At 69.2% G+C, this 14213-nt stretch overlaps 1 protein-coding gene across 2 annotated transcripts in view; it reads right to left on the minus strand.

Moving 5' to 3' along the window:
* Positions 1 to 3541: 3541 nt before the first annotated feature.
* Positions 3542 to 14213, minus strand: part of DNMT3A (DNA methyltransferase 3 alpha) — a 40524-nt gene continuing 29852 nt past the window's right edge. For both annotated transcript variants that reach the window (XM_075144727.1, XM_075144726.1), the window contains exons 6-22: positions 10602 to 10814; positions 10330 to 10488; positions 10134 to 10241; positions 9387 to 9543; positions 9012 to 9161; positions 8676 to 8720; positions 8010 to 8089; positions 7689 to 7801; positions 6675 to 6858; positions 6469 to 6553; positions 5942 to 6087; positions 5558 to 5648; positions 5303 to 5451; positions 5115 to 5200; positions 4463 to 4532; positions 4045 to 4163; positions 3542 to 3944 (exon numbers count right to left, since the gene is read on the minus strand). In XM_075144727.1, coding sequence (XP_075000828.1) covers positions 3803 to 3944; positions 4045 to 4163; positions 4463 to 4532; positions 5115 to 5200; positions 5303 to 5451; positions 5558 to 5648; positions 5942 to 6087; positions 6469 to 6553; positions 6675 to 6858; positions 7689 to 7801; positions 8010 to 8089; positions 8676 to 8720; positions 9012 to 9161; positions 9387 to 9543; positions 10134 to 10241; positions 10330 to 10488; positions 10602 to 10814 — 2097 coding nt within the window. In that variant the 3' untranslated portion in view covers positions 3542 to 3802. The remainder of the gene's footprint in view (positions 3945 to 4044; positions 4164 to 4462; positions 4533 to 5114; positions 5201 to 5302; positions 5452 to 5557; positions 5649 to 5941; positions 6088 to 6468; positions 6554 to 6674; positions 6859 to 7688; positions 7802 to 8009; positions 8090 to 8675; positions 8721 to 9011; positions 9162 to 9386; positions 9544 to 10133; positions 10242 to 10329; positions 10489 to 10601; positions 10815 to 14213) is intronic.

Below are 14213 nucleotides of genomic sequence, written 5' to 3' on the forward strand. Positions count from 1 at the left end.
AATATATATTTTTAATAAAATGTTTTAGCACCGTGTTTGTCACCCACTCCCTCGGCGGATCTTAAGGAATTTAGGCTTTTTTTGTTTTTACGGTTTCATCTAGGGCTGTGCAACAAAATTTGTCTGTTTGTTTTAAAAAAAGATGTGAGTCAGGTACGTTAAAAACTGAACTCTTTCCCCAGGCGTCCCCACGGTCCCCACCACCGCCGGCGGCTGCCGCGGAGCTGCCGACATGCCCCTGGCACCACCGAGCCGAGCCCGGCACCGCCCCGGCACCTTTCCAGTTGTGCCGCGACGGGAACCTGCTTCCCGCCGGCACCGGCTCCGGCACCGGCCCGGGCGTCCCAGCCGCGGGCGCCCTCGGCGGGTGCAGGAGCCGCCTGGGACGCGCCAACGCCGCACCGGGCCGGCACCCCGCGCCGCAGAGCCGGCTGGGACCCGGCTCGCGAAAGGCGCCGCGGGCCGAGAGGGTCCCAGGGAAGCGCTGCAGGGCTGCGCCAGGCCGGTGCGGCGCGGCACGGCCCGCTGGGACCCCCAAACCCTGCTGCAGGGCTGTGCCAGGCTCCCACCCAGCGCTGCAGGGCCGTGCAGGACCTGCAGGCAGCGCTGCAGGGCTTTGCAAGGCTCGCTCCCGGAGCTGCAGGGCCGTGCAGCACTTGCACCCGGCGCTGCAGGGCCATGCAGGACTTGCAAATGGTGCTGCAGGATTGTGCAGCACTAGCACCCAGCGCTGCAGGGCTGTGTAGCACTTGCACCCAGTGCTGCGGGCCATGCAGGACCAGCACCCAACATTGCAGGGCCACACAAGAGTTGCACCCGGTGTTGCAGCGCCATGCAGGACCTGCAGACAGTGCTGCAGGGCTGCGCAAGACTCACCAACAGCGCTGCAGGGCCATGCAGGATTCGCACTTAGTGCTGCAAGGCCACGTAGCACTTGCACCCGGTGCTGCAGAGCCGTGCAGGACCTGCAGGTAGTGCTGCAGGGCTGTGCAAGACTTGCATGCAATGCTGCAGGGCTGTGCAGCACCTGCTAACAGCGCTGCAGGGCCACGCAACACTTGCACCTGGTACTGTGGGCCATGCAGGACCTGCAGACAGTGCTGCAGGGCAGTGCAGGACGCACAGCTGGTGCTGCAGAGCCGTGCAGGACCTGCGAGCGGTGCTGCAGGGCCATGCAAGACTCACCTGCAATGCTGCAGGGCCACGTAGGATTTGCACGCGATGCTGCAGGGCCGTGCAAACAGCACTGTAGGGCCACGTAGCACTTGCACCCGGTGCTGCAGGCCATGCAGGACCTGCAGACAGCGCTGCAGGGCCGTGCAAGGCTCGCGCCTGGCGCTGCTGCAGCAGGCGGGACCTGCGCGCGGTGGAGCAGTCCTGTGCCAGACTTGCCCCGGCGCTGCAGGGCAGCGCGGGATCCGGCCCCGGGACCGAGCCAGAGCCCACAGCCACGGCTCAGCGCCCGGGGCCGGGGGGCCGCGTCCCGCCTCGCCTCCTTTACCACCCGGCAAAGCTGGGCCCCGCGGTGCCCCCCACCGCGGCCGCCCCGCGCCAGCTCAGCTCCCCGCGCCGCCCACACCGACAGAGGGGCCTCCGAACCCCCGGTAGCACCAGGCGCGGTGGGGAGATGGGGGCGCCCGGGGCCGCCCCCGCCCGCCCCCGCCGCCGTCGGTCCCAGCACCTCTCAGCACCCCAGGGCCGCCGGCGCGGCTCGCTGCCAATTAGCCAGCACCCCGCACCGAGCAGCCGGCGGCCCCCGCCTGCACGCGGACCCCCAGCACCTTTCACAGTTAGAGAAGAGACGGCGACGGGCCGGAGACCCTCCGTGAGCCTCCCCCGTGCCGTAGCACCAGTCCCTGCCCCCGCCGGAGCCCCTCCGCTCCAGCGCCGGGCACAGGATCCGGCCACCCCAGTGGACACCGGGGACGTGGGGCAATGCCCCCGCACCAAGCCGGACCCACCGACCTCCTGCGGCACCCACAGCTGCCAGACAAGTAGCACCATCCACAGCAATGCCAGCACCTGCCCGTGTCCTGCCTGCACCCTGCCTGCACGCACCACGGCTCCCCTCTGCACCGCCAACGCCGTCGCGGCTCCCGGCCCCCTGCGACCGGGGCTGCCTGCCCTGACACCGACACCGCTGCTCCTGCGGCATCCCCGCGCCCACCACGCACCTCACGGGCACCCATCACCCCAGAAAGGGGCTACGGGGCCACCCCCGGCACGGGGCACCGACGGGACACAGTTGCTCCAAACCCACGCTCGGACAGAGGAGCGATGCCCCGAGCCACCCGGTGCACAAGGTGACGCCGTGGGCAGCACCGGGGTCCCATCCCAGCTCGCCGGAGCATCGCCCTCCTGCCGACCAGCCCGGCCCCGCAGATGTAGCACCAGGGTCCGGGGACCCGCAGCCGTCCCCGTCCCGCGCCGGAAGCGCCCCAGCCACGCTCCAGCACCGCTCCGTCCCGCGCTTGCTCCCTGCCTGCCTCCCGCCCTGCCCGCGTCCCTGCCGGCGCGGCACCGCCGCAGCTTTCGGCAAGAGCCCGATTCACAGCACCCGTGCCCCGCGCCGCCCCGGCAGGCAGCACCTGCAGGCGGGAGCAGGCAGGAACACGCCGCCGCTGCCGCCGGGTCGGGGGGGGACAACCAGCACCGGCCTGGCCGGGGACGCCACGTACGCAGAAGAGCACCAGTACGTTTGTGCGCGTCGCGGGCAGGGCGGGCAGCGCGGGCAGGGCCGGGCAGGGCAGGGCGGCCACGCCGCCGTCGCCGAGGGAGGCGCTTCCTTTTAGGACAGAAAAAGGTTATTGCATGACTCGGGATGGAGACGCTTCCCGCCCGGCCGCCGCCCCGGCCCTCTCCCGCGCCGCTCGCTCGGAAAGGCCCGGCACGTAAGGCAACATGGAAGCTGATGTCTCGACTCACCCCGCTGTTTAAAAGCACCATTATGAAGTCAGGTTGTACAGTAGTAACAGTACCTTTTATATATATATATATCTATATCTCATATCTATCATATATATATAAACTGTAAACAAGAGGTAACAGCGGCTTCTAAGATTTGCTTTCTTCAAGGTTTCCCGTGTGGTAGGCACCCAAAATACTGTAGAAAAGGTGTGTGTTGTGGTGTGTGTGTTCTCGGCTTCCCTGCCAGTTGGGTTGGCTCCATATCACCAGTGAACGGTGCTGGTGGAAAAGAGTGAGGCTCAGTCGCTGGGCGTTGCGGAGCCGGCCGAGCGCCTCCCTGCCGCTTCGCGCTCCCCCCAAGCTCGCCGGGCCGGCGGCCGCGCCGCGAGCTCGGCGCGCGCTCGGCGCAGACGGAGCGGGTCTCCTTCGCCTCCGCCTCTCCCGGCTGGGGTTTCCCGCTGCCGTTTCCCCTCCTCCGAGAGCAGAGCTGGCGACGGCGTCTCGTCTCGCCCGCTGCTCCGAGAAGCAGAAACCAAACCAACAGAAAAACCCAGCCAGAAAAGAGCGGAAAATGAAAAGGTTACCCAAAAAAAAAAGGTTTTGGTTTTTTGTTTGTGTTTTTTTTTTCGTTTCGTTTTTGTTTTTTTGTCGTTTTCGTTGGTTTTTTTGTGTTTTTTTTTTTTTTTTAAATAGGCTAAAAGCTGAACATTGGAAATTCAGGAGAGGACACCGAACCCTTTCGCTCGGGGAGACGTGTGCCGGGTTCCCGTCGGGCTGCGAAATCCCGTCTCTCTTCTGGGTGCTGACTCTTCTCTCATTCCGTGTTTTCACTTCTCTTGGCGTGGATGGTTTTGTTTCTGACTCGCTCCGTGTCACCAGTTCCTGTCTGTCTCTCTTAAACGCAGGCAAAGTATTCCTTCAGGGGAGCAAAGAGGTGGCGGATCACCGGCACGCTCCAGGATCTGCCGAGCAGTCTCTGCCGGGCCAGGCGGCTCATGTTGGACACGTCTGTGTAATGCACCGGGAAGCCGAAGACCCTGCGGGGACAGGGGGGACATGGGGGAGCGGGGTCAGGGGGGTGCCGGCCCCAAGGGACGCGCGCGCAGCCCCGCGGCGAGCCCTTGGCCGCTGTGGTACCTCTCCATCTCCGTGCACCACAGGATGTCCTCCTTCTCGTTCATGAAGACGGGGAAATGCTGGTCCTTGCCCTGCTTGATGGAGTTGGAGCGAGTGGTGATAGTTCGCACTTTGCTGAACTGCAAGAGGCACAGGCTCGTCACGCTGGGGGGGACGCAGCCCGCCGGCCGGGCTGGCCGCGGGCAGGCAGGCAGGGTGGCCGCGGGCAGGCGGGGGTGGCCGCGGGCAGGCGGTGCTGCCCAGCGCCAAATCTGAGACTCCCATCCCAGGGTGCTGGTGCCACCGCTGCGTCCCTCCTCCACCCTCACGGGACCCCTCCCCTGCAGCCCAAGGAGTCTGGGACCGCCGGGGACCCCACCGCCCCCTCGGCCGCGCCGTCACCGCTCCCGCCGGCTGCATCCCACGTGCCGGGGCTGACCTTTGCTATCCTGCCGTGCTCCAGGCACTCCTGCAGCTCCAGCTTGTCGTTGACTGTGGATGCGAGTGGCCTGGGGGAGAGAGAGAGGGTGGGCACGGGGTCGCAGCGCCACGTCCCCGTGTCCCCATGCCGGCACCTGCGTGGGCGCGGGGCAGCTCTCCAGCCCGGGTTTGTGAGCGGTGCTGGGTGGCCAAGGCTGTTTTGGGGGGCTGCGGCTGGCGATGGCGAGAAGCAGCCGGTCCCTGAGGGAGCCTGCCCGTGGCCACCAGCCCTGTGCCACCATGGCCCCTGTCCGGGAGGGACACGGAGGGCAGCTCCATGCCACCCCACCAGCAGAAGGCAGCAAGGACAGGACCGGCCTTCTCTATGGGGGCCACTGCTCTGGGTTTTTGGGGCGTGCTGTCACCCAGCGCCACTTTGGGAGCCCCCCTGCTCTCGCCCAGCACTGACTGGGGTCAGGGGACCCCCAGAGCCACACCTGGGCCCGGGGAGGACCCAGGGGTCCGGCCCTTTCTGCAGGCCCTGGCAGCGCCCTCCCTCCCTCCCGTTGCAGCAGGGGGTGCCGGCCGCCCCAGCCCCGCAGCAGGCAGGCGAGAGGCAGGCAGCCGCCGCGGGCAGGCGAGCGGCTCGGCCCCGGGGAGCTCTCACCAACCTGTTCATCCCGGGAAGGTTCCCCCAGAAGTACCGTGCCCTGTGCGCTGCAGACACTTCTTTGGCATCAATCATGACGGGGTTGGACTGCGAGGAGGGTGAGAGGCAGGGGGTCAGCGGGGCAGCCCGTGCGGGGGCAAGACCCTCGGGGTCCCCGGGGCCGGAGGGCGGTGACCCCCCGGCACTCACCTCCAGGAAGCGCGAGATGTCCCTCTTGTCGCTCACCCCCATGGCCACCACGTTCTCAAAGAGCCAGAAGAAGGGCCGGTCGTCGCCCTCCTTAGGCCGGGCTTCGTGGAGCAGGCGGTAAAACTCGAAGAAGAGCCGCCCGGTGCCCTCTGGGCAGGAGAGAGCAAGAGGGACCGGCGTCAGCGGCGGGGGCCGGCGGGGGCAGTGGGGGGCCGGTGGCGGGGACCAGCCCCAGCCCGGCGGGGAGACACCTACCGTAGAGCCCCTTCCTGGCCGGGTTGACGATGGAGAGGTCGTTGCAGGGGCTCCCCCCGATCACCAGGTCGAAGGGGCCCCACTCCTGTATCTGCAAGAGGGAGAGCCCCCGGTGAGCCGGGCGCCGGCACCAGAGGCTGCCCGGGCAGGACGCTGCCGCCTGCTTGGGGGACAGTGTGCCCGCCGGGGGGACGCCTGGACACGCGGCGGGGCTGGATGGTGGCCGAGCTCCCCGGCGGGATGGCAAGGCCGTGCCGGTGAAGCCCGGCGTGTGGGGAGATGCAGGACAAGGGACTGGACCCATCTTGGGGACACGGGCGCTTTGGGGGGACGCACTGCCTGCAGGGAGGGGGGAGCCGCAGGGGGCCAGCGGGCAGGACGTACGTGTTTCTGGGTGACATTTCGGACGTCCCCGACGTACATGATCTTGCCCTGGTGCCTCACCATGCCCACGGTGATGGAGTCCTCGCACACCTCGGAGGCGATGTAGCGGTCCACCTGGATGCCCAGGTCCTTCAGCACCAGCAGGCCTGCGGGGAGCGGGGCTGGGGTGGGCGGCGTGCGGACAACGGGCCCCCACCCCGTCCTGACCCGTCCCACCCTGGCAGCACCGCCATCCCCGTGCCACCCCCGTCCCCTGTGCCCGCCAGCAGGGACCCCCCAGAGCCCGGAGCAGAGGAGACTGCGGGGGCTGCCCACAGGAATACCCGGGCAGGGGTCCCGCAGGCGGCACAGGTCTGTGCACCCACTGCTGACACCCCGATGGGCACGGGACCCCCCTGCCCCGAGGCCAGACAGTTGCGGGTGCAGGCAGGCTGCTCGTCCCACTCCCTTCTGCCCCCCACAGCGGTCCCAAACATGCCCCAGGGAGGGTCCCTGCGGGGGCTGCTGGGCTGGGGACCCCCACCCACCTGTGGCGATGCCGTCAAAGAGCGAAAGCACCCGGATGGGCTTCCTCTTCTCGGCCGGCACCGGTGGGTACACCTTCGGAGGGTCCTGAAAGCCACGGGTGGGTGTCAGGTGGGGAGGGGGGTCATGGGCCAGCGGGGAGGGGGGGACATGGGGGGCAGCGGGGAGCCCGGCTGGGGCCGGGGGGTCCTTCCGCAGGGGCACTCACAAACTCCTGGTCGTGGTTGTTGGCGAAGAACATCTGGAGGCGTGAGGGCCAGTCCTCCCGCCGCCGCAGCAGCCCGTAGATGCCCTTATGGCCGCACATGTAGCAGTTCCAGGGGTCCTCCTTGATGGCTGCCTGGGCCGCCCCCGGGCCCACCAGCAGGTCCACGCACTCCACACAGAAGCACCTGGGAGCCGGGAGCCGGTGTCAGCGGCAGGGCTGGGTCCGGCGCCCACCGGCAGCACCCCCGCTATGAGACGCTGGGAGCGCTGCAGGCGGCGGTGGGGGACGGTGCCCCCGGCACGGCCCCGCTGTTCCAGCCGGCTGCGCTGCCCACAGGCTGCGGCCGTGCCCCTCGTAGGCCAGTGGCAGGGGGGCACGCCGGGACCGGCAGCCCCACGCCGGGACCTGCCGCACCGCCCAAACCTCCACCAGCCCCACGCAAAGACCTGCAGCTGGGACCTGCAGCATCACCAATACCTCCCAGCCCCACACCAGGACTGGCATCACCAAAGCCTCCCCAGTCCCATGCCAGGACTGGGGCATCACCAAAACCCCACACTGGGACTGGGGCACCACCAAAACCTCCCCAGCCCCATACCGAGACTGTGGCATCACCAAAATGTCCTGCCCAAACCAGGACCGGCATCACCAAATTCCCATGCCAGGACCGGGGCATCACCAAAACCTCCCCAGCCTCATGCCAGAACTGGGGCATCACGAAAATGCCACTCTGCGACTGTGGTACCACCAAAACCTCCCAGTCCCATACCGAGACTGCAGCATCACCATATGTCCCAGCCCCATACCAGGACTGGCATCACCGAAACCCCACGGCATGACCGTGGCATCACCAAAACCTCCCCAGTCCCATGCCAGGACTGTGGCATCACCGAAACCTTCTCAGCCTCAGCCCCGTGCCGGGACTGCGGCATCACCAAAACCTCCCAGCCTCGCACCAGGACTGTGGCACCACTGAAACCTCCCCAGCCCCACGCCGAGACGGCGGCCCCGGACCTGCAGCAGTTGTTGTTGCCGCACATGAGCACCTCGCGGCCACCGCAGCAGATGGTGCAGTAGGACTGGTAGCCGTCGTCGTCGTACTGGTACGCGCACTCCAAGAAGCAGTTCTGGGGGAGAGCCAAGGCGTGAGCACAGCGCGGCCTGAGCCCTGCGCCGGGGACGCCGGGACGCCGCTGCGAGGCCGGGCACCCTGCGAGGGCACCGGGGCGGCTCCTGGCAGAGGGGCCTGGCAGGGAGACCTCCGGCACAGGGTGTCTGGGGGGACCCGGCTGTGCCTGCTCGCCCGGCGCAGGGGCTGCCTGCGCCGCGCCGTACCTTGCAGTTTTGGCACATTCCTCCGATAAATAGAGGGTGCTCCAGGGTCACGTTGAGGCTCCCGCAGGAGATGCAGATGTCTGGGGGGCAGGAGGGCAGACGTTACCCGGGGTGAGCCCAGTGCGCGGGGAGCAGCTTGACCCTGAGCCACGTCCGGCTGCCGCCCCCAGCAAACGCTCCCCCCCGCGTCTGGGTCACACTGGCTTCACCTCCCGAGCCGGGGAGCGGCAGAGCCCTCCCCCAGCCCCAAACTGCCGGCACCGCCACCGTGATGTGACAGAGACCGCCCTGGGGACAGCGGGACAGGGCTCCCACCACCTCCCCGGCCCCATCCTGGCCCCCAGCAGCCCCCCCAGCCCTGCCTCACTCCATGCCCAGCCTCAGCCCTTCCCGTGCCGGTGACCCCAGCCCCGGGCAGTGCCCCAGGGGTCCCCGCCACCATCCAGGGCAGCCCACTGTCATGGCACGGCTGCTGCCAGCCAGGGTGAGGGATGGGACAGGCCCGTCCTCTGGCCCCTTGGGCCCCCCTACCCCTCCGAGCCCCCTCTGCCTCCCAGCTCTGCAGCCAGAATTGGTGCCCAGCCAGGGAGGGACCCTCCAGCCCAGCCCCATCCCCTGGGGCAGGATGCGTCCCAGCCCCGGAGCCGGGCATTGCCGCACTCTCACCTTCGATGTTCCTGCATTTCTGCCGGACCTCGTAAACGAGCCGCTCTGGGGAGGGAGAGAGGCGTCAGGGTGGGGGGGGTCTGCCCGGCGCCAGCCCTGCCCCAGCCAGGTCCCCTGCGCGCAGCCCCCGCAGGGGGGCGAAGGCAGGGCACCCCCGGCAGGGAAGGTCGCCGATGGAGAAGGGGACCTGGGCCAGAGCAGCTTTCGCCCCGCAGCCCCCCACGGTGAGCACGGCCCTCCCGGCACCGGGACCAAGCCCCGGCAGGGTCACGGCCAAGCAAACCCCCGTGGAGGCGGGGGTGGGTGCGGGGGCATCCCCGACCCCCCGGGCTGTACCTCGGGTGCGCTCGTCGATGATCTCCTTGACCTTGGGCTTCTCCGTTGTGCTTTTCCTGGGTTTTTTGGCGGGCGGGGGCGGTGCGTAGGCGGCTGCTTCCGGCTCTACCCACATCTCCGTGTAAACTTCTTTGTAGGGGTTTCGCTCCTCTGCAAGGGGCGCGTGGGGTCCCGTGAGTGGGGCCCCGGCGGCCCCGCGCCCCGCAGGCGGCCCTGCCCCCCAGGACCTGCCAGCCCCACAGCACTTCCTCTGCCCAAGCCTGCGCCACGCCGGTGAGGCCGGAGCTCATGGCCGGGCGTCCCGGGGGACACTTGCCAAGGCCACCGAGCAGGTCCCCGTCCTGCGAGCAGGGCCCCGCGCCTCCCCCCGCTCACCTTCGGGGGGCTCCAGGCCCTTGGGGCCGGAGGGCTGGAAGCCGCCCAGGGCCCACTCGATCATCTGCTTGTTCTGGATCTCCACCACCTTGGAGGTGTCCGTTTCGTCGTTCTCGGGGCATGCCGGGAAGATCTTCCCCGCTCTGCTGCTCGCCACCTGCCAGGGGAGCCGCAGGCCCGGCCATCACCCACCCACCCACCCACACGAGGGGGTCCCCATCCTCAGCCCCCCGCCCTGGCTGCTCCAGACGCTGCCCGCATTGCCCAGCCAGGCAGCCCCCAGCCCCAGAGGGACCTACACGGTCAGACCCCCACATCGCCCCACAAGAAACCCCCAACACCTCCTAGCACTGCCAAGAGACCCCCAGCAAGCCAGGACCCCCCCAGCATCGCCCCACAGGGACTTCAGCAACTCCCCAGAGACCCCAACCTCCACCCCAGCTTGCCCAACAGACACCGCTGGCTGGGACAAGAGATTCCCATACACCCCCAAAATCTCCTTAGGGAGTCCCCTAGATCCCCCCACCATTTCAAGAGACACCCTGTGCTCCCCAGGACGCTGCTGGGTGCAGGAGGCACGGCAGGGCCGGATCCTGGCAGGGTGGAAGGGCGGCTGCCTGCTCCCACACCCTGCCCGGGGCCAGCAGGACGGACCCACTCGGGCACCGACATCCCCCCAACCTCCCGGTGCTGCGGGGGCCGGTGCCACCCCGCAGCCGGTGCCACCCCGCAGCCGCCGGCGCTCACCTGCAGCACCTCGTAGATGGCTTTGCGGTACATGGGCTGCTTGTTGTAGGTGGCCTGGTGGAAGGCGCTGGCGAAGGAGCTGAGCGGCAGGAGCTTCTCCACGCAGACCTGGGGGACGGGACGTGGCCGTGAGCCAGGGGGACACCTGGGGCCGGGGGGGGGCTGCCTGGACGCCCACCCCACGGGTGCCACTTACCACCGAGAACTTGCCGTCCCCAAACCACATCACCCAGCGGGTGCCCTCGGCCGCCCGGCTCCGGCCCGTCATCCACCAGGAGACGATGCGCCCGGGCCACCAGGAGAAGCCGCGCAGCTTGCCCCACACCAGCTCGCCGATGCCAAAGCCCCGGCCGTCCTGCGCCGCGAGGAGACGGGGGAAGGTCAGAAGCTGGCGGGGAGGGGGTGCCTGCGTCCCTGGGGGGCAGCGGCCCCACAAACCCCCCCTTCCCCAGCCAGCCCTGCCCTCACCTCGTACTCGGGCTCGTCGTCGGCCGACTTGGAGGTGTTCTTGTCGACGGCGTCGGCCACCACTGGCTCAGGCGTGGTGGCCACGTTGGGCGAGGCAGGGTCGGTGGGCTGCTGCGAGGCGGGGGGGCTGGCCTCCTCCTCCTTCTGGGGCTCTGCCCGCGGCGTCTCCTCCACCACGTTCATCACGGCGATCACCTTCGCCTTCTTCTCCGCCTGGGGGGGGACACACCGGTCAGGGCAGGGGGGCATGGCTCACCCGGTGCCCCCAGGGGTGGGCAGGGTGCCCTGGGCCAGCCCGGCAGGGGGGCCGCACTCGGCAGCACCACTCAGACCCTGGCACGGGCCTGGCAGCCCCCCAGGGCAGCCCCCCCAAGCTGCGGGCACCATCACAACAGCCTCTCCGGGCAGGTGTGGACCCCCCCACCCTGCACTGCCCTGCTGCCCCCCGCCACCCCCCCGCCCCGTCCCTGCAGGCGCTGCGGCTTGGGGTGCTCCCCTTGGTTCCCGTGCCTCAGTTTCCCTCTGCGGTTGGGAGGGGACAGCTTGGGGAGCGTTTGCAAAGCTGCCGGGGGTGGCTCTGGGGGAAAGAGAGGGCAGCCGCCCCCCCCGGTCCCCCCAGTGCAGCCCCATCCCCGGGAGACACCCGACAACCCCCCCCGCCCCCGCACCCTCTGCCTCTGTCCCGGGGCAGAGCACCGGGACCCCCAGCACCCCCCGGACCGCCCCCAGCCCCGCTGTCCCCGGGCCGAGTGTGCTGAACTGCGCCGGCCGGGCCGGGACACGCTGAGCTCGGCCGGGGGCCGAGCAGAGCCCCGGGCCCAGCCGGGACACTGAGCTCCGCCGGGCAGGGACCAGCCTTGCCCCGAAGCAGGGAAGTGCCGGGCTCAGCCGAGCCGAGCCGAGCCGAGCCGAGCCGCCCTCCCCGCGGTGGCCACCTACCCATGCGGGCTGGGCGCCGCGGCGGGCCGGGCCGGGCCGAGCCGAGCCGAGCCAAGCCGAGCCGAGCCGGACTGAGCCGAGCCGAGCCGGGCCGAACTAAGTCGAGCCGAGCCGGACTGAGCCGAGCCGAGCCGAGCCGGACTGAACCGAGCCGAGCCGAGCCGAGCCGAGCCGAGCCGAGCCGAGCCGAGCCGAGCCGGCCCGGGCCGCGGGGGCAGGGCCGGCGGTTCTTTGTCTGGGATCCCGGGTCACATGGTGCCTCCCGGCCCGGCTGGTTGGCTGCGGCGGGGAGGGGCCGCGCGGCGCCGAGGGGACAGCCCGGCTCGGCCCCCCCGCCCGCGCCTCGGCCCGGCTCGGCTCCGCTCGGCAACTCGGCTCGGCCCGGCTCGGCTCCGCTCGGCAACTCGGCTCGGCGCGGCAACTCGGCTCGGCGCGGCAACTCGGTTCGGGTCGGCTCGGGTCGGCCCGGCTCGGCTCGGCAACTCGGGTCGGCCCCGCTCGCTCGGCTCGGCCCGGCTCGGCAACTCGGCCGGGCTCGGCCCCGCTCGCTCGGCTCTCTCACCGTGGCCCGGTCCCGCTCGTCTCGGCTCCGGTGTCTGCCCGCGGTCCGGTCCCGTGCAGTCCGGCTCGGCTCGGCTCGGCTCCGGCCACCCCGGCCCGGTGCACTCCGGCACTTCCCCGCTCCCCAGGCCCGGCGCCGGGGTCGGGCGGCAGCCGAGGGCTGGGGGCTCCGCGGTCACCCGGGCCGGGCCCCCGCGGTACTCACCGGCCCGGCGGCAGCGATCCCGTCCGGGCTGGGCTGGGCTGGGCTGGGGCGGCCTCCCCGCCGGGGGCGGCTCCGCGCCGCCTTTTGTCCCGGGGCCGCGGCCCCCCGGCCCCTTTGTGCTGCAGAGCGGCGGGACGGGGCAGGGGGCGGCGGCGCCCCGGGGGGCCTCGCCCCGGCACGGCAGGAATCCGCCCGGGGGGCTCCGGCCCGCCGCGCCCTCCCGCCCCGCCGCGCTGGCACCGGGCGGGACCTGCCGGCCCAGTTCGCCCCAGTGGCACACCAGTTGGGGACTGGCACCGGCCCCGCTGCACCAGTTCAGGCATTACGGACGCTGGTCTCGGAGCAGCTGGCCCAGCTCGGCCCGTCGGCTCCGGCTGTCCACACGGACCCACATGGCACTGGTCTGGGACCACGTCACCCAGTTCAGCCCATCGGCACGGCACTGGTCTGGGACCACGTCACCCAGTTCAGCCCATCGGCACCACATTGGTTTGGGACCACATCACCCAGTTCAGCCCATTGGCACGGCACTGGTCCGGAACCATATCACCCAGTTCAGCCCACCAGCACACACCGACACGGCACTGGTCTGGGACCACATCACCCAGTTCAGCCCATCGGCATGGCACTGGTCTGGGACCACATCACCCAGTTCAGCCCATTGGCACGGCACTGGTCCGGAACCATATCACCCAGTTCAGCCCACCAGCACACACCGACACGGCACTGGTCTGGGACCACATCACCCAGTTCAGCCCATCGGCATGGCACTGGTCTGGGACCACATCACCCAGTTCAGCCCATTGGCACGGCACTGGTCCGGAACCATATCACCCAGTTCAGCCCACCAGCACACACCGACACGGCACTGGTCTGGGACCACATCACCCAGTTCAGCCCATTGGCACGGCACTGGTCCGGGACCATATCACCCAGTTCAGCCCATCAGCACACACCGACACGGCACTGGTCTGGGACCACATCACCCAGTTCAGCCCATCGGCATGGCACTGGTCTGGGACCACATCACCCAGTTCAGCCCATTGGCACGGCACTGGTCTGGAACCATATCACCCAGTTCAGCCCACCAGCACACACCGACACGGCACTGGTCTGGGACCACATCACCCAGTTCAGCCCATCGGCATGGCACTGGTCTGGGACCACATCACCCAGTTCAGCCCATTGGCACGGCACTGGTCCGGAACCATATCACCCAGTTCAGCCCACCAGCACACACCGACACGGCACTGGTCTGGGACCACATCACCCAGTTCAGCCCATCGGCATGGCACTGGTCTGGGACCACATCACCCAGTTCAGCCCATCGACACGGCACTGGTCTGGGACCACATCACTCAGTTCAGCCCATCGGCACGGCACTGGTCTGGGACCACATCACCCAGTTCAGCCCATTGGCACGGCACTGGTCTGGGACCATATCACCCAGTTCAGCCCACCAGCACACACTGACATGGCACTGCTCTGGGACCACATCACCCAGTTCAGCCCATTGGCACCACACTGGTTTGGGACCACATCACCCAGTTCAGCCCATCGGCACCACACTGGTTTGGGACCACATCACCCAGTTCAGCCCATCAGCACGGCACTGGTTTGGGACCACATCACCCAGTTCAGCCCATTGGCACAGCACTGGTCTGGGACCACATCACCCAGTCCAGCCCATCAGCACACACTGACACGGCACTGGTTTGGGACCACATCACCCAGTTCAGCCCATCGGCACACACCGACACTAGTACTGGCCTGGTCTGGACCCAGCTGTCCCAGTTCAGCTCACCCACAGGTTGCACCCCCAGCGGCACCGCCAGCCCGGGGGCCATCCCCCACAGCGGGATGTCCCATGCACGTCCCCGAAGAGCCAGATGTCCCAACACCCCCCA

The sequence above is a fragment of the Calonectris borealis genome, chromosome 3 (genome assembly GCF_964195595.1).
Source record: "Calonectris borealis chromosome 3, bCalBor7.hap1.2, whole genome shotgun sequence".
NCBI lineage: Eukaryota > Metazoa > Chordata > Aves > Procellariiformes > Procellariidae > Calonectris > Calonectris borealis.